The 24,790-nt window shown below is 36.0% G+C and overlaps 2 protein-coding genes across 2 annotated transcripts in view; one reads left to right on the top strand and one right to left on the bottom strand.

Annotated features, from left to right (window-relative positions):
- Positions 1-329, bottom strand: part of pex13 (peroxisomal biogenesis factor 13) — a 37,476-nt gene extending 37,147 nt beyond the window's left edge. The window contains exon 1 of the mRNA XM_039737780.1: positions 150-329. Coding sequence (XP_039593714.1) covers positions 150-214 — 65 coding nt within the window. The 5' untranslated portion in view covers positions 215-329. The remainder of the gene's footprint in view (positions 1-149) is intronic.
- Positions 330-2,913: 2,584 nt separating this feature from the next.
- Positions 2,914-24,790, top strand: part of pus10 (pseudouridine synthase 10) — a 63,760-nt gene continuing 41,883 nt past the window's right edge. Inside the window, exons 1-6 of the mRNA XM_039738282.1 lie at positions 2,914-3,014; positions 3,423-3,557; positions 6,593-6,853; positions 7,663-7,749; positions 17,959-17,993; positions 24,646-24,757. Of these exons, the coding sequence (XP_039594216.1) occupies positions 3,432-3,557; positions 6,593-6,853; positions 7,663-7,749; positions 17,959-17,993; positions 24,646-24,757 (621 nt within the window). The 5' untranslated portion in view covers positions 2,914-3,014; positions 3,423-3,431. The remainder of the gene's footprint in view (positions 3,015-3,422; positions 3,558-6,592; positions 6,854-7,662; positions 7,750-17,958; positions 17,994-24,645; positions 24,758-24,790) is intronic.

Raw genomic sequence — 24,790 nt, forward strand, 5'->3', positions numbered from 1 at the left:
CTGATAGGGAATTTATTCTAAACGTCGCTTCACATCTACCAGGGGTGGGTAAGACAAAAAAGTATTTTACGAATGTTGCGGCCTTCAACGGGCCTTACTCAACAAAACATTCACACAATTTACAGCAAACAAACAACGTAATGACTTACTGAAAACTGGAGATGGTACTGGGGATACGCCTTTCCCACGGCTTGGGGGGAGGCTGAGCCGCCATCCCGAAAATGTTCCCCACAACGAAACCCCTACAGCAACAACACCCAACAACCTTTACATTACGGGACAGATTAGATATTCTGTCACTCACTCCCCTTCGCTTTGGACTTTGACCTGAGAATTGACTGTCAGACGTGATAAATCAATCACAGAAATTATACTTCCCCGTATTTACCGGCATTACAGTAACACAATCAAGGCATACTTATAGCTCTACATTATTAAACGTATTTAATTATTTACATTTCCCTTTGTTCAAAAACAAATTGTACAATATGATGATAAAACACAGTATTCGCGAACCCATAAACTGCAACGTAAATGAAGGACACAACTTAGAATCGTTCGGTATGGCAAGTCGTTTGGGTCATAAATGTGCCAGGACGTACTTATTTGCGTGTATGTCTCTGATAATACAAATAACTTAAACGGTGCTACGTACTGAAAGAGCCTGAAATTTTACTTCAGATCCCTATTCAACTTTTAAATTCCCATAATATCCTTGCTTTCAGTAAAAATCGCATTTAAACACAAATTCTCTCCATACACTAGTATCTTTTGGATCAACCAATGTTGGTTTGTAGTAAATCTTGAAAGAATTGTATGGTAAGGATAGACCCTGCTATGGACTCCTTTAAATCAACTCCTATAGTGTCAAAGTAACGTTTAAATATTATTTATTGTATAAAATAGTATATATACATATACAGTTAATATTTTAGTTTAACACTGTCAAGTTTGCTGTGTGCACCTCCCTTGCCCCGATTTTGTCAGATACTCTCCATCTCATTTTCCCAGGGCATCCCAGTGGATTGAATTGGTTTTAGACTTGCATTTTAATATGGTATGGGGAAAATCGGAAAATGAGATTATAGTAGCGCACTGCTGCTTCACATTAAGGAGACCAGGATACACGTCCCAGGTCCTCCCTGCATGGAGTTTTGCACGTTCTCCCCGTGTATCTATGGGTTTCCTCCATTTCCTTCGGTTTCCTCCCACTGTCCATAGACATGTAGATTAGGTGAACTGGCTACGCCAAATTGTTCTAGTGTGGGTTTGTTGTGTGGTTTGACTTGCGATGAACTCGCGGCCTGTGAAGGGCTTGTTCCTGCCTTGCACCCTGTGCTGGCTGGAATGCTCCAGCACCATCAACCCCACCCCCCATCCCACCAGTAACTCTAGTATGCATTAACATAATGGGATTAGGTTATGTTGCTTCAGATTTTTAAATTAACAAAACATGTTACACTCCTCGCAAAAATGTATAGTAGACGATCATAACATTGTTGAATGAAGATGATCGGAATCACTCTTCACACGAGGTCAGTTAAAGTGCATCTTTCAAGAATCAGGCGTAACTTGAATTACAAATAATTGAAAGTCATAAATAATATAAATGTAAAGTATATTTAAAATCGTATTCTCTAATTAAATTTACCAATCATTCAGTAGTTCTTCTCTTCACATTCTTTAGGGCAGAGAAATAATTATTCAAGTCATTTAGGAAAAAATGGTGAAGTGGGAGAAATTTTAAGTTTCTTACATTTATGGAAAAAATAGTAAAATAATAACGTTAACTAAAAAGTCATCTTGTTTGTTTTGTAACATAAAACCAAAACTAAAGTAATCACATCTATTGAAAAATCATCTATACACCACAACTTGTTGGAGTATATAAAAAAATACATTTGTATTTTGAAAAGAAATCTAGAAAAGTGTAAGATTTTCTTAGTTATCCAATAGGTGCACTGTAGACGAAATATCTCATGGGGCTATAGCTTGCTATTGCTATCAATCTAACCCAGCCAGTCTTCGGAGATGTTTTCATAAAATACATAACATAACGTTCTCAGATCCACTTAATCCATCTCAGGAGCGCATTCAAATTTCGTGCAATTTGGAATCGCCAATTAATCTACTGTAATTTGATTGCCATTGCGGACTCGAGAAGTATGTGCCAAATTCTCACAGACAGAGTCCTGGTGTAGGATTCACTCAGCCTTCATACGCACTTAAGACACTCTAATGATAAAGTAAAATTAATAAAATTACAGAACACAGCAAAGAAATTTTTAAATGATGCTCACATATTTATTTTACTTAATTGGTAGTTTGTCCAAGCATTAGCAAGTATTGAGCTGCATAAGCTAAATACCCACTCAGCACTCTTATGCTGTCTTCCTTATTTTTAAAGCAATCCCTAAAGTGCAGGACAGTTTTAATATTAGAAGAAATTGTGCCAGTTAAGTTTGATTCGTTACTAATTAATTCTGTATTGAGTAATCAATTATACAATCGGACTAAATTTTGAAATCTGTTTAAAACCTGTACAGACTAAAATAATTTTCAAATAGCGATTGTTTAAATGAATCCTAGTATCAGAGCATTATTGTATGGTACAGACTTTTCTCTATCGGTCTTTTGCTGGCAAGCTGGAAAAGATCTGAAATGCAGTACTGTATGTTGCAATTTGAGCAACCAACATAAATATTAATTTTAAGATTATATTTTTACAGCGGGTGTATTATTTTTAATATTTTCTTTATGAACAAAATACCTTTTGCTGAATGTCACTTTAACATTTCATTTTCTCACTAGTGTTTCTTAACCAGCTCACAGAAAATAAAACAAAACAAAACTGTGTTGCGACTTTAAATCGTTATCTTACGTACGGGCTCGATTGGTTCTGTCTGTAAAAACTCTGCACAAGTACATTCAGCAACACGAAGATCGAACCTCCGAAATCTCGGCTATCTTTCGAGAGTTGTTTACCGAATTAAAGCAGGAGAATTTGTTGTTGGGTATGGCAATTAGCTAAAACGGACACATTTTGAAATGGTTAATATATTGTAATATATTGCACAGAGACTTTGGGTGGTTATCTAATGTATAGGGACTTGCTGACTCCCGCATTTTTGTTGTAAGCACACGGCGACTTGTAAATAAGAAGTTGATACGTGTTAACGCTGTTAAATGCAAGTAATTTGTCACTGGAATTGAGCTCCCTTTAGTTTCCAAACGTGTTTGGGGGACTGGGTTAAAAGCAGATGCGCCTGAATGTGTAGGAGCTACACTAATCCAGCGTGGCCTTAAAATAAACTATCGTAAAGAAAAACTACAGCATGTGTAAAAGAGCCCGCCTAAGAAGGAGACCGGCTCCACTTTCACACGACGTAAATGATGAAAGATTCCTGTTTCTGTTTCTGTAGGGTCCCGTGATGCTTCCCCTGCAGGACAAGGACAGATCAGTGGTTCAGGTACTCCTGAAGTCTGGCTGCTGCTCTAGATGTGTGCTCAGATTCTGCTTCGTGGGGCTGCAGGTACCGTACAGGCAACCGTCAAAGGTACATGTGTGAATTGATTGGTTATGGGAGGGTTTGAGCTTTAGCACCTTTGAACATTTCCTGCTACTGTACCATGGCAGTTTTTTTGTAAAGGTTTATAGTTTTTCTGCTCTAGAGCTCTATTAAACGTCCTTTATAAGAGTGCTTTTAGATGAAACAAGAGCTATAATATTCAGATTTACTTTTGTCAACAGTAAATGTAGATATTTTGTATATTTCAGTGGTAATAAAAAGATGCACATTGTAGGGTATAGTCAAATAATTCAGTTATGTTATATGCAAGCGTTTTATTAATTTTCCTGTCAAGCTGCAAGTGTGTTGGTTTTGTCTTGGGACACACAGGAGATGGGAGGTCTGTGAGAGAAGATGGAAGTATTCCTAGTTCCATCAAAAAGAAGTATATAGGCTTAAAAGGAAAAGCCTATGGCTGTAGTGCCATTACTTACTTTAAAATTTTTTATAATCTAATACCTTATTCTCTAAGGGGTAAAATACATGAATAAGATGTATTTGAGTTTGCAATTTTTTATGTGATCAGATCTGGTGATCTTGTGGCTCTGAGGCTAGAGATGTGCACTGGCAATCTGAAGGTTGCTGGTTTGAATCCAGCAAATACCAGAAGTGACTCTACTCTGTTGGGACCTTGAGCAACACCTTTAACCTGCAATTGCTTCATCCTGGGTATGACGTTATTCTGCATCCAGCCCTGCATGCAGGTCTTCCTTACAGGGAAAACTTGGGGGTTTGTGGCAGGATTGGCATTCTAGCCACCGTTTAAAAAAAAAAAAAAAGCTGAGGGTCCCATTCTGGGTGGTTAGTTGTGTTGTGGGTGTGACAACATGCTATAAATGTATGCTCCCAACCTCCCTCTCTCTCTATATATGTGATCTCTATGGTGAGATTTAGCTTGATAATAATTAAGCATAGATGGTTTAAATAATTTAACAGAGGACAGTTTTTCTCCCAGACCAATTGTTCAATGCAGAATTGCAGATATTACAGCAGAAATGAAAACAGTAGTGGTAGTGGTTAGTACTGCTACCTCATAGTTCTGATGTCCAAGGGTCTCATTTATAAAGCTTGCATATGCACAAAAAGAGGCTTGTAATGTGTTTGCTACTTCCACACTAACATCAGGATTTATAAAAGAAAACTTGATGGGGCAACACGTTTATATTTATGGCATCTCTGACCTATGCATACACAACATTTTAGAGAGATTGGGAAATGACAACACCCTTGATCAAGCAGGGAAACGCAGCCAAACCAGCTAAATAGTGACTCGCGTTGCATTTTAATTCATATTGTTAAGCTGTTACTATGATGTGCATTGGAGTGACAAAAATATTATACCTCAAAAACAAAGCATATGATGCACAGACTGCATTTTAGTTCTCATGTAGGAGGAACAATGCTACACATTTGCAGCAAATACAAACTGATGAAAATTCAAAAAAGTTATCAGCTACCTGTTGTCACTTCACAGGGAAGTGGCCGACATGTCAACAGTATCTTAGCCAAGCTTCACTCCTATCATGCCTGCTGTCCTGGAAGCCATTAACTGATCAGTGAGGCACTACATCTAGGTTTTGTATGGTGTAAGTGTACATAAAAATACAAAAAAAACAAAACAAACGTTTTTGAGAACATATTAAGGCAGTTGGCAGCAGCGTCCATTTCTTTTAACATAACTGGAGCACTTTACTGCAGTCCTTGCAATAAGGCCACCTAGATAGAATAAATCTGCTTTAGTTAAGCATAACCAGTTACATTCCATTAATGAAAAAGTCACCTAAGATTTGACTAGAAAACATTGTGACTCATTTGCATGTGTCCACCTGTGATACATTTATTTTGTGGCAAAGTAGCTTTGACAGATGTGATAGTGCTTTATGTGATGGCTGGCTTGTTAGTAAGGTAACTGACTGAATCTTTATTGTTTTGTAAGGCCTGTACTATTCATTGCAATGTCAATCATGTCATTACATGTGCCAGGTGATAGTGACTAACCACTGAGTTGATGGTGCCTTACACATTTCTTGAACCCCCAGAACTCGGAGAAGGGGTGGTATAATGAACACAATCTTGCGCTCTCTGTTGAATGTAGATGGGAGGGTCTTGACATGTCAGTAATAAGCTGCTGTAGCATTGTGATTGCATATGTATGAGGTTGATAGGCATGCTCCATATATGGATGTTTCAGGGTGACATTCAAGGCGCATTCACATATGCATATTTACAAGGTAACTGTGATTTATCCACCATAAATTGCGTAGAGATGTGCATAAGTCAGGTTTTATAAATCAGTTTTTTGTTTTTTTGTTTTTTTTTATGGTATGTTCACTTTACTGTTTTTTTGGCATGTGCTTATTTTTCCACACAAAGTTTTATAAATGATGCCCCTGTTTTGAATCTTATATTTAATGATTGTTCGTAAGGTATTTCCTTGTTCTTCCCTTGTCTGAGTGGGCTTTTGACTAAGTAGTCAGACATCATCTCACTTCTTCAATGATATGCAAATTAGGTGTGTTGGCTCTTCCGATTTGGCCCAGTGTCTACGAGTGGGCCCTGCAGTGGAAAGGTATCCTGGACAGTGTGTCCTTTTGTAACAAGTAAGTTGAATTGGGCATGTTTGAGAATGTTACGTTATTTGATTATAGTGTACCCTGAGAAAATAGGTTGAAATACACATAATTTACTTTTTTGTTGTTGGTATTGGAAAAGAAAAAAAAACAACTTTTTGTTTTGCTTTTTATCATATATCAATCTCTTTTCTTGTGTGCATCTTTTTAATAAGCACTGCTAAGACTGAGGATTAATATTTAACAGGCAGACAGATAGTGTGGCCTTGTGAGGTTGCTGGTACAGAAGTAATTTATTTTGTGATGCTGAATTAGAGTACTGTTACTCTTGCTATATAATAGTTAGAAACAGTCATAAAATGCTACTTCCATTACTTGAAAAGTGGTCATTGTATGAAGATGATATTTTGTAACAGTATTTTAAATTCAAATAATTTATTGTCTGTTCTTTAGGTTTTGGCTGAGCAATTATTTGATTTTGCTTTTCCCAATGATGTAAACAAATGTGTTCCTTACATACAAGAAGAAAAGGATCCACCCTATAAGAAGATTAAACTGGAGGAACCAAATAACTTAAATACAGGGCAAGACAAAAATGATACTATATCTTTAACAGTGCCTGAATTCATCTCTAGTAACAAAGATGGAGAAAATATCTGTGTGGTATGTCTTGGAGTCCTCCAAGACTATAGTGAAAAGGATTTTGCAGCACATGTAAGTTTGAAAGTTGCTTCTTGTAGTATTTATTCAACATATAGTGCGTAATTAGCAATGGAGCACTTGGTCAAATCCTTTTTGTCCATTTTTCTCACTTGCTTAATATCATTCTGAGTCATAGAATGTTGTATCCTGTCTTTGTCAGTAATGTAGATTAATAAAACGAAGGAGAGCACAAAATGTTTATGTGGTAAATAATACTCTTGGAGTCAATTTACTCACAGCTTATTATCGCTCATTTTTTTGAGCAATTTCTGTTAATGGTGATATTCATATTGTGTTGTATGTTTATGTTTTGAATGATTTCCAGTTTAAAAAAAAATAAAGTTAATTTGCTTTATTAAGGGAAAATTGGGCTTATTCTGCAGTGCTAAGGACAAGGAACTAATCAATCCTGAGTGAGAAAGCAGTCCATATTAGGGTACACTCACACACAAGAACACTTTAGAATTGCCACCTAACCTAAACTGATATACCCAAAGAGAACCAATAGAAGAAGGTACAGTATAAACTCTACATGGGCAGTGACTGAGCAGGTATTTAAAACCAGATTCTCCTGGAGTTGTAAGGCAGTGGCATTAACCACTGTGTCACCATGACACTCGCTGATTCCAGTTTTCTGAACCCTTTTAAAAGTACTGTATTGAAAAGTTTATTAAATTGAGATGCTAGTTAGCTCCATTGATATAAGAAAATCAATATATTTGCAGTATATTATTAAACATTTCTTTAAAACATTGTTAATATGGCTTAAAAAATGTGTACTTTCAAGATCCTTGATATCTTAACTGTTATTTTCCTTACAGATTTCCAATGAAGTTAAAAGTGCTCAATTCCAGTTTGACAACTTTGTAATATCTGTGTCCCTTCCAGCTCAGCTGTCTGTTAGAGAGGTGAGTTTGGTTCTTAGGTATAGTGTGATAAATATAGTTAGTTACTTCTATTTCATGTGTTGATCTATTCATTTGTCAAAATTAAAATGGTTTTATTTGAATTGCTGAAAAAGAATATATTATCTTATATATATATATATATATAAACTGTTTTAAAACTCAAAATTCGGTACATTTTTCGGAGAAGGGCAGTAGGTTGGAGCTGAGGTTGAATGAAATTTAGTAGGAATAAATGGAGATTCCCAGTCAATTTTATAGTACATACTGTATTGTGAAGAATCTTGTCCTGTGGAATGATAAGTAGAACATAAATCTCTCTCTATATATAAAAAAAAAAATCCTGGAAAGGACATTTCCAGGGTGACAATACGTGATCTTCTCTGAATTTCTAGGAAGACATTTAAAAGACCCGTGAGACAAAAAAGACTGGCCACGGAACGTCTCACGGGGACCATAAACATGAGACTTGGTGCCAAGAGATTGTCCCAGGGCCATCTTGCGGGGACGTGGAACATAAGATTCTTGCAAGACACGCTCTTCTTATCAAATAAGAGCACAGCCATGTGCTCTCAGTAAAGAAGCAAGAGAAGCGCGGAGAAAACAGACCCAAAACCGTTGGAGAGAGAAAAAGGCAGATAAGAGATTAAGCAGTGGAATTCAAAATCTCAAACAAACAATGGCGCGATACGCATGCAGAAAAAGGTACAGAATATGAAAGCAGTAAAATTCGAAAGTACTGTATTGTAGCGTCCCAGCCAAGTTGAAGCCTTTTTGGTTTTAAGTCACTATTACGTCCGATTGAGGGAGGGCGGAGTACAGCATGGAAGACTGATAGCGGGGTATGATTGATGCGGGAGTTTAGGGGTACGCAAGACCCGGGGGAAGAGGGATTGGAGAGGGTGCTAGAAAGTTGTGTTTGGGGTTATGAAGTTGGTGATTGTTCAAGTAGAACTTTTGTGACATTTTATTACTTCAGTCGCTACAGTATCAAAAACAAAGATAGTAAAGATAGCATTAGCCTAAACAAAAGGTGATTCATCATCAGAACCAGGCGTAATTGAAAAAATAGCAGGACAAATCAAGGTCAGAAATAAAAGGCAAAGAGTGGAAAACAAAGTCTTTTCGCCTTCGCATCATTCAATGCATAAAATGTGGATTTACACAATAATGGACCATACACTATGAGAATCTGTGGTGCCGGACAAGTTAAAGCAATGATTCCAAAGAAAAACAAAACGCTTTTAAAATTGTATATCCGATTAAACAAACACAGGGGTTGGCGAGCGAAGCAAGCAGGGGGCGGAGCCCCCTAGTTATATTACAATTTCAAATTTAAAGTTGTGTATATATTACAGTGAGATTCTTGTTTGCATGTCTCTCATGAATTTGTGGATGTAGTATAATACAAACAACATCACACATTAAATATAACATATATATATATATATAATTTGGAACGCAGATCAGTTAGTTGAATAGGCTTATGACCTGGGGATAAAAAAAATGTCAGTCAGTCATTGTCCAATGAATGTAATTTTACAAGTGAAGACGGTCCTGAAATGGAGGAGGAGGAAGACAAATAACTGTACAAAAGTTATTTATTAATATGGTTTGTATTTCTAAGACAGTGTGTTTTATGTTTTATGTATGTCCTGAATGGAAGGGAGATAGATAGATACACTGCTCTGGGATTAGTAAAGTATCAGTAATATCCTGTGTGAATTTGAAACTTATCTGTAGTAATTAACATGGTTTCATGCAGCTAGTGAGGATGTATTCTCTTGTATACATAAATTGGTAAGCAAAAATGAAAACATCTGTGCTTTCCTTAGAAATATGATCTGTATATGTGTTGATACTGTTGCAGCTGTTGATGACACTTCGGGCTGCACCAACTCATAATGAAATTGAACTCAGAATGAGATACTCCTCTTTTAAATAGTTGTTTTTAACTCCTAGAGTATCCTTTTCTGTCAATCTGTTAGTTCATTTTCTACTGCTTTTCAGGGTTTGGGTTGCTGGGGCAGTAGCCTAAGCAAAGATGTCCAGACATCCCTTTTTTACTGCCAACTCCTCCAGGGGGATTCCAAGGCTGTCCCAGGCCAGCTGTGAAATGTAATTACTCCAGTATGTACTGGGTCTTCCTCGAGGTCTCCTCCCAGTTGGACATGCATGAAATATCTTCCCATGGTGTTGTCCAGGAGGCATTCTGATCAGATTACTGATCCACTACAATGTTTAATACAGTGGAGCAGTGTCTGTACTTTGAGTTCCTCCTAAATGTCTGTGCTCCTCATCCTATTACTAAGACTAAGCCCAGACACACTGCAAAGGAAGCTCATTTCCACCACTTTCATCTCCAGTCAATTCTTGTGGTCACTCCGCAAAGTTAATAGCCATAAGTAAACTGAGAACTTTGCCTTCTCTGTTTTCTCCATGACAGCTCTCTGTTCTCCATGAATGACTGGTACAATGTCTGTACAACTGCTAACTGCAGTCCGATCCGCATCTTGATCTCTCTCCTTTCCTTACTCATGAGCATGACCCTGAGATACTAAAACTCCTCCTATGGTTGCACCTCTACTACAACCTGGAGAGGGCGCTCTATCCTTTTTTGGCTAAGAAACATGACCTTGGACATGGTGCTGATCCTCATCCTGACTACAGTGCTCAATTGAGGTCACCATTTGATGAAGTCAACAGGACTATAGCATCTGCAAAAAGCAGAGATTCAATTCTGAGGTCACTAAACTGGACCCATTACATCTCTTCATTGCACCTAGAAATTGTATTCTTAAAAATTCTGAATAGGCTCAGTGATAAAGGGCAATCCTGGTGGAGTCCCATACCCATCGTGAACAAGTCTGACTTACTGTTGGCAATTAGAACCAAACACCAAGACTGAATCACCTGTAACAGAAGGCCCAATATCCCATATTCCCGAAGAACCCTTTCACAGGACACCCCAATGGACACGGTTGTATGCTATTTCCAAGAACACAAAACACATTTAGACTGGTTGGTTATACTTCTGTGACAGGGACCAAATCTGCATTGTTTCTCCTGAGTCTGAGGTTTTACCACAAGATGGACTCTCCTTTTTAGCACCTGGCATAGACCTTCTCAGGGAGGCTGAGTAATGCGATCCCCTTAAAGTTGGAGCAAACCCTCTGGTCTCCCTTCTTAAAAATTAGGTTCACCACCCCAGTTTTTGAGGCACTGTGCCACACTTCCATGCAGTGTTATAAAGGTATGTCAAACAAGACAATCTCAGAGTAAACATTTTTTTTAATCTTAATTAAAACTTTTGGGTTGTAATCATGACACAGTTTTTATATATTTAAAATAGTATTTTATTAATAAATACACTACTCATAAAATAAGGGAACACTTAATCATCACATTCTATCACCCAGCCATTTACACTTCATGGATATCTGTATGTCCAGTTAGGAAGCATATATCGGTACATCCAGTGCTGCCAAGTGGCGCTACAGACTGTCCAAGGGGCCCACTGATGCACTGAGCCAGGCCTGGGAAGAGATCCCCCACAACATCATTGGTCTTCTTATCAGGAGCATGCCCAAATATTGTTGGTAGTGCATATAAACATGTAGAGGCCATACACACTTCTGAGTCACATTATAAGTTGCTTGGATGAATTTCATGCAGGTTGGATCAGCCTGTGATTTTAAGTTTTCACTTTGATTTTCTGTGTGATGTCGAATTCAGCCCTCAGTGGGTTGGTGATTTTGGTCTCCAAAATTGTTTGCTGTTACATCATTTTGTTCTCAAGGAATTGCACAGTATTTTCCACTTGAATATTTCACTCATCAGATTCGATGTGTGGAATAAATGTCCCCTTAATTTTTTCGAGCAGTGTATTTATGTACAACTGCGTAAACTGTATTAGGAATATATTTTTCAAAACATATGTTTGTTAATAGTTTGCATATTCTCTGTGTGCTTAATTGGGGCTGATCTGAGTAGGTGTGGGTTTGTGAGTGTGACAAACAGTATAGTGCATTCTTTCCATCCTTTTTATTTCTGGTTCTTGGTCTGGGAATGATGTCAACATAATTATCAGCTCTTCTACCAGTGTAGTTTTGCTCAGGATATTATCATACCAATGTCAATTTCTTATTAGAAAACATTTAATTATATGAGACAATAATAAATAAAATTCATATGATATGACTTCTATTCTAAAAAATATTGTAGTTTTCATTCAAAATCTTCTTCAGTTGTCTCATTAAAAATGCTCTTTTGAGTGTTTTACTATAGCATTTCCAGGTAAATTTTACCATTAATAGCTTAAGCTGCGGTGTCAGATCTGAAGTGGCAAGTTGGAGCATTCTATATAATAGGGAGCATTTTGGTTTGAGCAGGTTGTAATGTTTAGTCTTAAAATTAGTATCCCTTTTATTGTATGGCTAGAAAATGCATACAAAATCTTGCAGACCTCTTAAGTGTTTATGGAAATTAAAAATTGATTCTGTTGAATGTTAAACATGCAAATTATCATCTTAATGGATTGACTAATATGATTTTTACCATAAAAATACATGCATATGCTATATTTGCAAAAATCTATGAGAAGTCAGAATTTTGCTTGATGATTTCTCAAAATGCATACTATGTCCAAAATAAATATAAAAAAATGTTTTTTTTCTGTTTTGTGTCAACTCCATTGTCGCATTAAAATAAGATGGTGTAAAGCTGTGGAATCCTCTTGTGTTTACGAACAGAAACACTTTGTTAAAACTCTGTGATTTCTGAGGAAAATGCATGTGAGGCAGGATAGAAAGCATACGAAGTGTCACAAAATTTTCAACAAAATCCTAACATGGTAAATGAATTCTGTAGCTGTATTACATATCTGTGCATCTGTTTTCCCACAAAAACTACTTTCATTATACAGTATTACCAAAGTGTATTGCCTTTTAAGGAATATTATTTTCAATTCAGCTGTAATTCCACATCTTTGTGGAGAACTGTACAAAATTGTACTGTATCTTAAATACCTAGTATAAAATACAGAACTAAATTCTAATACCAAAAACAAAGAACTATACATACAGTATGTCTAATTTTAAAAATAAATTAGGTTCTTAATACTCCTTTATTTAAATGTAAATTAAAAATATTTTAAACTAACACTATTTTGCAATGTGAAAAAAGACAAAATTCCAGTCTTCTGCCTGCCAGTTGCAAGCTGATCATTAATCTACACCCTGAGTACTTAAACATGGTACCACTGTACATGTAAATGTGTCTGACTCTTGGAAAATACAACTAAGTTCCAACTTGAGGTACATCACTTGTGATGATGGAATAAGACATTGGAATGGATACAAGTGCCAGATAACAAAATCAAAAGTGCTATGATGCCAGCACTACTTCACAAAACCAAGAAGAGGAAGACAGTGGGATAGATTCTGTGACAACCAGTCTCAAAGACTGAAAAGAAGTCCAGAATCTGGTGAACAGGCTCACAAGAATCTGTAATAAAAATGAAGTGTTCAAATAGTGAGGCTCTGTTTGTTCAAAATAATTACATATATAATTAGCAGCTGTTCTCTTGTGTATACAAAAGAAAGGGTGATTATAACCCCAAAAAGTAATTCTGTAATTGCTCATAAATATTAATTATTGTCTACATTGGTTGTAATTACTGCTTTATGAAAAAAAGAAGAAAACAAAAACTCCCAGTGGGTGGCAATAAAGTGATTTTGAAAATGTTGAGTTTTCTTCCTTATCCTAATTTGAGAGTCAACTATGATTTATAACCACAAATACCCTTTCCTTGTGTCTATCTAAACCTGAAATAATCCCAGGGATATTAGATATATAAAAATAAGTTTTAAAACAATAAAGCAAACAAAATAGTTAAATGCAATATATGGAAGTTTTCTTTATACCTATACTGTACTTGTCTTGGGTATTATGTGGTGCCCCTGTCCCTAACAACAATATCACATGACATTTTACTTGCTATGTAAAAAGTAATGCTTTTCTGAGAAAATAGCTGACTTTTGTGAAAACAAATTGTAGTTTTGTATGTACCTTTTTTTTTTTTTTCTTTTGGCAGAGTCATATTATTGGGCGTATATACTCCTGGTAGGTTAACTCTTTATAATTTGGTTTTTGGGAAGCCAGTGATAAATGACAACTCTCAAATGGACTTCTGTGATCATTCAGTAAAACATTACAAGAACCAAGCCTGGAATAAGGCTATCGGAGACTTGTACCCAACAGCTGGGCCAGATGGCTAGGTGACCCAACTTGGTTTGATCAGTCAATCATGTGGACTAACGTCCTGTTGGTCAATTGGTGAGGTTACAAGCAATGTCTGTTTACTGTCTATGCATACTGTCTATGCTCTTCCACGCTCTCCTTTACTCTGTACTGTTGGTCCAAAGTATTTAAACTCATTCACCTTCGCCAACTCTACTCCCTGCATCATCACCATCCCTCTGACCTCCCTGTCATTCACACACATGTATTCTGTCTTGGTCCTACTGACCTTCATTTCTCTCCTCTCTGAGGCATATCTCCACTCTCCAGGGTCTCCTCAACCTGCTCCCTACTCTCGTTACAGATCATAGTGTCTTCCGCAATCATCATCAGTCCACTGGGACTCCTGTTTAATCTCCTCTGTCAACATGTCCATCACCGTTACAAATAAGAAAGGGCTCAGTGGCTATCCCTGATGTAATCCCACCTCCACCTTGAACGCATCTGTCACTCCTACTGCAGACCTCACTACTTTTACACTTCCCTTGTACATATCCTGTACCACTTTTACATCTTTTTGACACACACTGCATGCCCAACCTACCTGGGAAAGGCAGTTCAAAAAGAGACCCCTTTCCAAGGTTTCTTCCATTTTTCCCCACAAGGGTTTTTCTGGGAGTTTTTTTTTGTCTTCTTAGATAGTCAAGGCTGGGGGGCTGTCAAGAGGCAGGGCCTGTTAAAGCCCATTGCGACACTTGTGTGATTTTTGGGCTATACACAAATAAATTGTATTGTATTGTATCAACAGATTGTTAAGGAGTAACGTTTAATGTTTTTGAGAGAGAGATCAGAGCTCCTTGTGTTTTAGAGGGTAGCTGCTGATAGCCAGATATATCATTGCCATGTGCTTTTCTCCCCACACGGGGAACACTCTTCCATCAGAGCTGAACACACTCAGATATAGTGCCAATGTCTATTGATTTTTAAAGTTTGTCCTGTTTCATTACTATGTGGGCACAGCCATGGGGTACAGCTAGTTGACATATAAGACTGGATGCAGACAGACAAATAAAACATAGGCTGGCTGTTTACAAATACTTAAAGTTCTAGTTTATCTTGACACACATAAATAGTTCTACGATACCAAGTTTTTACTTTTAAGTTGATGTCTGATGTTGTGTGGAGCTGTTGGTGCTGTTGTTGATTTGGGTTCAAGTGGAGGAATTTTCATTTTCAGGAATTTACACTCCTTGTCTTTGCTGCATGACCCTTGTCAGTGCTGTGCTGCTGCTGCTTTCTCAGATTGCTGTCTTTTGCCATTTCATAGGGAAAGGCATTATTTATTCTGGCCCAAGAGTTTAGATCCTGAAGTTTTCTGCTTGAAGTAATGGCTTCTCAGCCTTGTCAGACTACTGGCACACTGCTTTGGCTTTATAGACAGTATCTCAGCTTCTGATCCTCGAAGAGAAGAGAATTTCACCTTCTCCGCTTCTCTTGGAGAGGGCCACTCACAGCCTGTTAGTTTGAGAGAACATTTTACAACGGCATTTTAAAGAATGTGCTCAAAGTGCCACTGGGAAGAGTCCCAGAGTTTTCTTGGATTCCCTAAAGAATTTCAGTGAATGTTCAATTCCCAATACTCCAAGCTTCTCATTGCTTCCCTCATTCTCTACTACATTTTGCTTCTCCCCTTGAGAGATGGACTGTATTGGGGTTTTAAAGGAAGGTGGAACCTTCTCCTGATTGAATTAAAGTCACTTCCAGTTACAATATCAGTGTCTTCTAATAGGCAAGTTATTCTGTCCATCCTAGTTGTCATCCTTTGAATTATACTGTATGTCTTTGTTCTTACTTGAGTCCATATTGTGCTTCCTTGCTCAAGAGGTCTGCATAGGGGCCCCTGGAGAGATTTCAGTTCAACTCTGATTTACACCTCTGTAATCAGATGAAGCCCAGGCAGATCCCAGTATGAATAGTTCAGTCACTTAGTCTGGAATGCAAGTGGTTGTTTTGTGTAGCTGGAGGTCTGCTAAATTTGCTTTTTTAACGGGCTTCGTGTGCCTCTAAAGCCTAGCAAAATGGGTTTGTTTTTCAAGGCCATGTCCAAGCCACACCGCCAGTCTTATCATTGAATGGAATACCTGAATTAAACAAGCCCATGGAGAAGTCATTAGACTAGGGAATCACAGGTCACTTTTTTATTTATTTATTTATTTATTTTTTAAATCATTAGAGCAATGTAGACAAGAACAGATCATTTGGCCTAACAAAGCTCACAGTTTATATACACTTAATTCTTCTAAAATAATATCAAGTCTAATTTTGAATGTCCATAATGTCCTACTGTCTACCACAACTACTTGGTAACTTATATTAGTCTATGACTCTATGTGTATATAAAAAAAAAAAAAAAAACTTCCTACGTTTGAAGGAGTTTCCCTTAATAAGCTTCCAATTGTGTCCCTGAGTTCTAGCTGAACTCATTTTAAAATAACAGTCTTGATCCTCTGAATCTAATTCCGTTCATAATTTTAAACACTTCAATTAGGTCTCCTCCTAATCTTTCTCTGCTTAATCTGAGAAGGCTCAGCTCTTTTAATCTTTCCTCATAATCCATCCCCTGTAGCCCTGGAATCCACCTAGTTACTCTTCTTTGGATTTTTATAGCGCTGCTACTGTATATGCTTTTTGTAGCCTGTAGACCAAAACTGAATATAGTACTCCAGATGAGGCTATAGCAGTGTGTTATAAAGCTTGAGCATAATCATCCTTGGACTTGTACTGTACACGTTGTGCTTCTGTATATAACCTAACATTCTGTTAGCCTTCTTAATGACTTCTGAACAGTTTTTATGAGTGATTATTGTAGAAATCCTATTATTTCCAAATGGTTTATAAACTTTTTTCTTATAACTGAACTACTGTGTACATTTCTTGTGGTGGCATGTTTCACAAAGGGTGATATTTTATAGTATGTGAACTTATGATTAGCACCAAAATCTTTCTGCCACGACATGGATTCAACTTGAAATATGTGAGTTTTTGAAATTATTGTGAAATTACAAAAAAAAAATTATAACCTATAGATCAAAATGTTGATGCGGTGGAGAGAAACACATCTGAGTTTCAGCATTTTCCCTATATGCGATTCATTTTTTATTGGAGGAATGTTGTTTGGCAGCTTGAAGTTAGCTTGTTATGAGAGAGTGAGGTGTGTGAGTGTACTGTATGTGAGTTAGGGTGTCCTGGGATGGAGTTATGGCCTGCCATGTGTTGGTTCCTAAGTCTACTGTGGCCCTGTATAAATGGGTATGAAAAATGAGTGAACGAATAGATAAATGAGCATCATGTGTACTTTTAAGCATTGTCAACACTGCAAAGATTTTATGTTCTCGAAGTCTGCTATTCTGTAAAGTTTACTAAACTATAAACAGTGTGTTACCTGAAACTACCATCCGAACAGTTTAACCCAAACTAAAAACCTGTAGCTTTTTCACAGAAGTGAAATGATTGAAATTTTGAATCGGTTCTTAAAGCACTGCATTTGGTCACAGTCATAAGATTCTTGAGAAGTTTGTTGATTTTATTTTATCTCACGAGAATCTGCTTTTAGCAAATAGTAACTAAACCTTCTATGATCTTAAAAGATGATGGAGATTTTCTTTGTAAAAGCAAACTATATTGGTTTAAAATTTGGTTTTAAGATCTTTCTTGAAACAATTCCATTAATCTATAGGTATGTAATGTACCAGTAAAACCAGATTACTATTTACAGCATTGTTAGGGGAAGGTATGTTTCTTAGTTACCTAACCAAATAAATTTTATTTTTGGTGATGTTTGCTAGGATTTTACATTAATGAAATGTTTTAGTATTTCAAGGAACTTAACTACTAACTTTTGGAGAACTCCTACAAACTTCTTTTACTTGTTTGTCTTCTTTTCATGACTGGGATGTGACCGCCTGATGACAGCATGCAATGTGGTTGCTGGTAAAGCAAGAAGTGGGGTAAGAATTTTTGTTTTGCTGCAGTGTATTAAATATTTTTTTAAATAACAGTAGCTTACATCTGTAAGCATTATACTGTATTATCATGTATTAATAGTACGAAATCTCTTTATGCACAATGCTTTACACTTTTAAATGAATTCAAATATTTCTAAAAAAATTTTTAACAAAGTCAACAGACAAAATCGACCTATACATTTTGTACATTAACCACACGTTAACAAATGAGCTTCCTTTTATTCTATGACAAATTTGGTACTCTTATTATGAGATCAGATAAATGTGGAACAAATATTTGTTCAATGTATTTGCATTATTTTCCCTTACTTGGTTATGCAACATATTTCTACTTAAAAACAACTGAAAATTTTAGTACTTGTGATTTAACAAAAAACACCCTTGTAAATGTATTTATCCACTTCTAGTTTGTGTTAGTTTGACCAAATCAGGTATGATTTTTACTTTTTTTTTTTTTTTCTATAGTAAGAAATTAATTTTGAAATAAAATTGACCTGATGCAAAAATAATAATGTAGCCAAGACATCATGGATATGTAAAATGTCAGTAATAGGTATTCAATCATATGTATTGCTTTTTGCTTTTTAAATGTCAATTTTAAGGCTAATAAGCTTTTTTCTTCTTGTTTTTTTTTTTTGTCACTTTTACAAGCTGTGTTTATGTTAAAATGGACACATGAGGTTTTGGGACATGTGACATTGTACACATTTGATTGGCTGTCTTGTCTTGTTGATGAATGACTCTGATCAAAGTGTTTGATCTTTTAAGTGCACTCCTTCCTTTCTCAAGCTCAAACTAATTCTGTGATTTCTAGTCCAAAGATATTTATCCTTTCCCAAGGTCATCGATTTAATTAAAACAGGTTTTGTGGCATCTGTACTTTTTTTTCCAATTTCCAGGTCATAAACTAATTGAAAAAGAATCCTACCAAAACAAATGCATAAACAACTAGTACAACATAGGAAGATTGTACTAGAAAGGATTGCAATACCTGTAATTAAAGTCAAGTAAATTCAGTTCATCCTGGTTTGTTTAAGTAAAATAATGAATATTCATATAAAGATTTTTCATACTAGGACCATAAAACAAGAGTAAAAGTCTGTTGGATCAGCTGCTGATTACCCCATTTTTCACTACAAGATCTTCATACTTTAATCCTGGCAGTCGTATCAGCGTTCTGGTCAACTATTGTCTGTCATTACCTTGACTATTACTCTACTTATTTCCTGTTGGTCTCTTCCTTTACATTCTTAACTGTATGAGCATATGGTCCTCTCACATCTGTGTACCTCTATCATATAACTTTGTCTTTATATAATACAATAAAGTGTCACTGATTATGTATTTTCTTGTGAGGGAAGAGTAGGTGAAGCAGAAGTTGAATGCACTGTGTAGATTTGTTTATCTGTGATATGTTCTTCATATAGCACAATGTAAAACTGCATCTAAAGTTTTCCAGTTCTTCCAAACAATTCTTACAGTTGACCTTATCTAGATCATTTTACCTGTATATGTATATCCTGTGCTTCTAGAATTATAATGACCTTTCATGGTGTATCAGGCAAAACCTAATATTTTTACCTAAAACACCTTACAAATCACAAATGCAATATTAAATGTTTTTAAGTGTAGGTTAACTATAGTTGGTATCAGTGATATTTTCAAAATGAAAATGAGAACTAGAACTAAAAATATATTGTTTTTTGTTTTACAAGAGCAAGAACTGAAATTAAGGCAAACAGAGAAACTAAAACTAAATAAAAATAAAAATTAGTGTTATGTGAACAAACTAAAACGAGAACGAAAACTGAGTAAAAACAGCAATAGCATTTTCATTCAGTTCGGTTCAGTTGTGCAGAGGGGTTGTTTGTAGGTCACCATGAGTGTTCAGTTACATTGCGGTGTTACTATGTTCCTGTTCACTATGAAGTGATCTCGTAACTTGGGCTTACCATAGTCATGTAGCACAACCTCCGTAAAGGACCGTTGTTTGTTTGTTGCGCACATTTGGCTTGTTGGGTTGAAGCAGTAAGCAAATGTGGTTGACGATGGCGACTTTGCACAGTGTTTGTGAGTAGAAAGCGAGGGAGTAACTTTTAGAAAAACTTTCATTACAGATGATAATAAAAGCAAATGTAGTGTGCGAGAAGAAGAAACGAGTCTCTGAGTTTCAGTGCAGGGCCAGATGGATCAGTGCTTAGTGGAAGTCCAGCACTTCTCTGGCACCATGACTACACTTCATACAATGACATGCGGCCTCACCTGTCATCCTGAAAAGTAAAAAAAGTTAATAATGATAACATAAAATAAATTTGTCCACTGGTCTGTGCTATAAATTTGTTTTCTGTATGATCCTAATAATTTTGATAATTTTTATAGTCAAATTCGCTGAATTTGCACATTTCCTGATCATATATTGGGGAGAAACGCAAGGTGCGGCAGCAACAAGATGAGCCTCATCTTGGACAGCGCTATCCCTCATACACTGGGATGATGCATGCAATTGTTGTGTGTCTGTTGCTGTCTCACTGTATGTGGCCAATATAATGTTTGCACTCGTGTTTATTATATACCCTGACTTTCCACAGTCTGGCTAATATCCTGAATGAATGTGTGTGACATATTTAGTCTTACTGATCGGACATTAAACTGCAGTAAAAAGGCACAAGTTGAGGCAGACAGTACCAAGTCGCACTGAAGCCCAACAGGTGCTTGTTTCTGCTGTACTATGCAGAGGATCTCGGCGCCAATAAGTTAGCGATATCAGAAAGTCAAGTGCACTGCAGCAGTCTATTTATTTTTATTTTTTATTTTTACCAACTGCCAGAATGGGAGACTTTTAAAACTAATGGAAAATAAGGAGGACTTTTACAAGAAAGTAAAGGAGACCATAAACGATTTTTAATTTTATAAAAAATGGGATCAGACTAAGAAAAAAAATCCAATATTTAAAAACTAAATTTTGACCTTAAATAAAATATTCTTTTGTTTTCCTTGTTATCCTTTTGTTGAACAGTCTGTATTAAAACCAACTTAAAGCATCAGAATTAAAAGCTTTTAAAAACAACTAAATATTTCAATTAAGGCCAAAATTGAAATCCATTTTTTTTGTACACTATTCTATACTTTCATTTGAATTAAATGAGTTTGAATTGTGAAATTGCAACGGCAAATTTAGAACACATGGAGGTTGAGGAGCAAATGCGCTCTCTCTGCTCTCTCTCGTTGCTATAAATGTAACATTCTTTCATAGCCAAATATGTACCTTACCTATGTGTGTGTAAAGAATGTTGATGAGATATGAAACATAACCAGTAGAAATGCGTGCCTTGTTTAAAGCTTAACAGCAATGTGATTGCATAGACTGGTTTCTTTGGTTGAAACATTTGATTTTGCTGATGACACTCATTAGGCCACTTAATCTGTTTGATCATTGATAGTCAAGCTGTGTTTAACGGCATTATGAACTGCGAGTGTATTTTGTTGACTGAAACATAACTTACATTGAATTATGTGAAGGCCAGCATTTGGGGTCTTGCAACAGAAAAAAAAAAACTAAAATTGTACTAATATTAGGTAAAAAAAAAAGCCAGAGCTAAATAAAATAAAATAAAAACTAAAATTTTAAGTGCAGATCAAAATAAAAATAAAAATTGTTAACTCCACTGAAAACTAGAACAAAATAAAAATTAATTTTATAAAATAAAATGAAAGCTTAAACTACAATTAATATCAGAACTGAAATATCACTGGTTGGTATATCACTTGCATAAATGGTGTTCATTCCTCTCTGACAACTAGACATCAATATTTAATCATGATACTTTGACTGTTCTGTTTCAGCAATGCAGTTGCAGAAAAGTGACAAGCTGACAATTTGTCACAATATGGCAGTGTCCAGTATCCATGCATGGCTGTTTGTGCTAACAAAGTGCACTCCAGGACTAGCAGTCTGGGTGTAGAGATGTAACATGTATTCTGGAAAGAAGGCTGTTAGCCATAAAAGCCACTACTTTATGGATGAGCTCATGTGTTTAAAGAATAGTCTGGCAATCTCACGAAGTAATCAGATCATGGTTTTAATGGTGATTAAAGTATAAGTTGTAGAAAGGAAGTTGTCAAGTATGGAAACAGTCCTAACTTACACCCTTGCTTATAAAAGTGTCGCCATTGAAAGTGAAACCACTACTGGTCTTATCAAAAAAAGCTCAGCAGTATTTGTTTTTTTTCTCCATCAACTTAAAAAGTTTAACCTGCCCCAGTAAGTTCTTGTACAGTTTTCAAGAGTTATTATTGAAAGCATCATTACTTTCTCCATTAGTATGGTATGGCAGTGCATCTGCTCACTCAAAACATAAACTGCAATGTATTATTTGAACAGCAGAAAAGATTGTGGGCCAGAAACTGGACTTCATTGATGTTCTGTATGTGTCATGGGTCAAGAAATGTGCTTCAAATATAATCAAAGAATACACTCATCTAGGCAACCATCTCCTTCGGTTATTACCATTGAAGAAACATTACCAGCCACTACAGGCAAGGATTACTAGACACAAATAGTTTCTTTCCTACTGCAGTTACTATAGTTAAAACAGTCTCTGATTCATCTCTGTTTTCTAAACTGCATTTCAGCCTAAGTAATGTTTATTTTGTGTTTATTTTATGAAGACTTGCTTGCTATATTGCTGGGCAGGAGAACAGGTTTACATTACTATATTGTTATATACAATTCGTGTTTTAGTATAATATATTTTTCACCACTACTGTATATAATGTTATGATGGTGTCATATATTGTATATTGTGTATAATAGTATTTACCTTGAGAAATTCCTAGCAACAATCTTGTCTGGCAAAAAAAGTTCATGTTCATATGGTGGAGGTGTAATCAATGTGTAGGTTACTGTGTTAATATCCCACACTTAATACTGAAGATACAAGTATATGTCAGAGTTTTTGACAGCCTAGTAGCTTTTCTTGGAAGTTGTGACTGAGATAATTTAGAGGTCACAGTGCATTGAGTGCACAGGCTTGAATCATTATTATTATATACAGTATGTGTTCCGGGAGGTCATGGTACTATTAAATAAGTTGGTGAATTAGGAGAAACAACAGGCAAAGGGCAATTTTCTGGTGGACTTTTGTGTAAGGATTGTGGGCAGTTAAAACGGTTTCCTGTAATAATTGGTAAAACTGCATAAACATTGGGAAGTGAACTGATTTAATATGGCCAACTCTTTCTGGTTTTTGCCTGTAAATTTGCTCATCCATTGTGTGTAATGATATAGACAGCTCAAGAAGGATATGGATGTTGGTGTCTCACTACTCGATTTTTTTCAGCAATTTTTCAGTTGTGCGGACTTCATTTATATAATCTTAGTGATTTGGGGCTGTAATGGTGTATTGCCCTCACTACCAGTCGTTAATTGGTTATATGTACAGGGCAAGCTTGCAGTAATTTGGATTTTTGAAACTATGCTAGAAAGTCGTCAGAGATTTATGTAATTTGTCTAACTCTGTGATATAGTTGTGTAATCTGTCATCTTCAAGGCAACAAGATTGGCAACTGCAATTTGCAAGAATGGCATCCCCTCTGACTAGAAGTCATGTAATATGCTGTGGCTGAGAAAAATATCAAAGTGCACTTTGCAGAGTATGGCTAAATTAGCAGTTTACCTAGACAATATCAAACTGCACTTTGCTGAGTATGGCTGAATTAGCAGTTTAAGTTCTGTATTTTGAAGAACTTGTTCCACATTGAAGCATATCGACATACCATTACTGTTTGGTGTACAAATTTTGCTAATGTATCCTAGAACAAAACATTTGCAGTGACTTTTATAATTTATATTTAAAGCATAGGTACAACTAATAGTGTTTGATGTAAAGCAGCCTCCTGAAAATAACAGGTCTTCAAAGTTTTTCCAGGGTTTTCTTGATTTTTGTAGTAATTTGAAACACTGTTTATAAGAAAATAATATTTATAGGCTCATTAATGTAACAGAGAAAACTGAGTAAATATCTGTAAAATTTCCCGTGTCAGAAGAATTGCTGTATCTATTGAAGATCAAAGAAAAGAGACAATGTGAAAGTCTGTCTTGTCTAGATCAGGAGTATATCTTTCACGCTGGATACCTTCTCCTCACTTTTATAGGTGGTGAAGCCATTATCTGGAACCACATTGTCATTTTAGGCTTCTGTCTTGCCAGCACACAGATTCTGTAGACATATTATATCTAATTTGTTTCTTTACAATGGCAAATATTTAATCATGGAAGAGAGAAGATAATACACGTAAAGTATTTAAATAAACTGTCATAGATTCTTTGACATGCCTTTGCCACACCACTAAGTTCATAGTACATAGTTAATACAGGACTGTGGTAGCAGAATTAGCTTACCATCTGTCTAAGCAGAGCATGCCAAGCATTCTGCTTTATAAATGGTGTATTTTGTTTTTATTTTTAATTCTGTTTATGAATCTAAAGAACAAATATATTCTTACTTGAATTAAAATTGTATAGTCATATTTGTTAAGTATTTCAGTAAATTAGTGCATTTTAACCTACTGTACATGTACAGGTGAAACAGTGTTTTCTTTTTTTTCTTTTTTATTTTTTTTAACAAAATGTCAGAAATAAGGGCCTTTATATGGGAAGAGATGATGTGATCCAGGTTAAAGAAGTTTACAAGTGGATTATACACCCATTTATCTCGGAAGAATTGGGCGTACCTGTTGATAGCAAGGCAAGTGCCCACACACTTATGTGATTCAAAATT

Source organism: Polypterus senegalus, chromosome 16 (assembly GCF_016835505.1).
Source record: "Polypterus senegalus isolate Bchr_013 chromosome 16, ASM1683550v1, whole genome shotgun sequence".
Taxonomy (NCBI): domain Eukaryota; kingdom Metazoa; phylum Chordata; class Cladistia; order Polypteriformes; family Polypteridae; genus Polypterus; species Polypterus senegalus.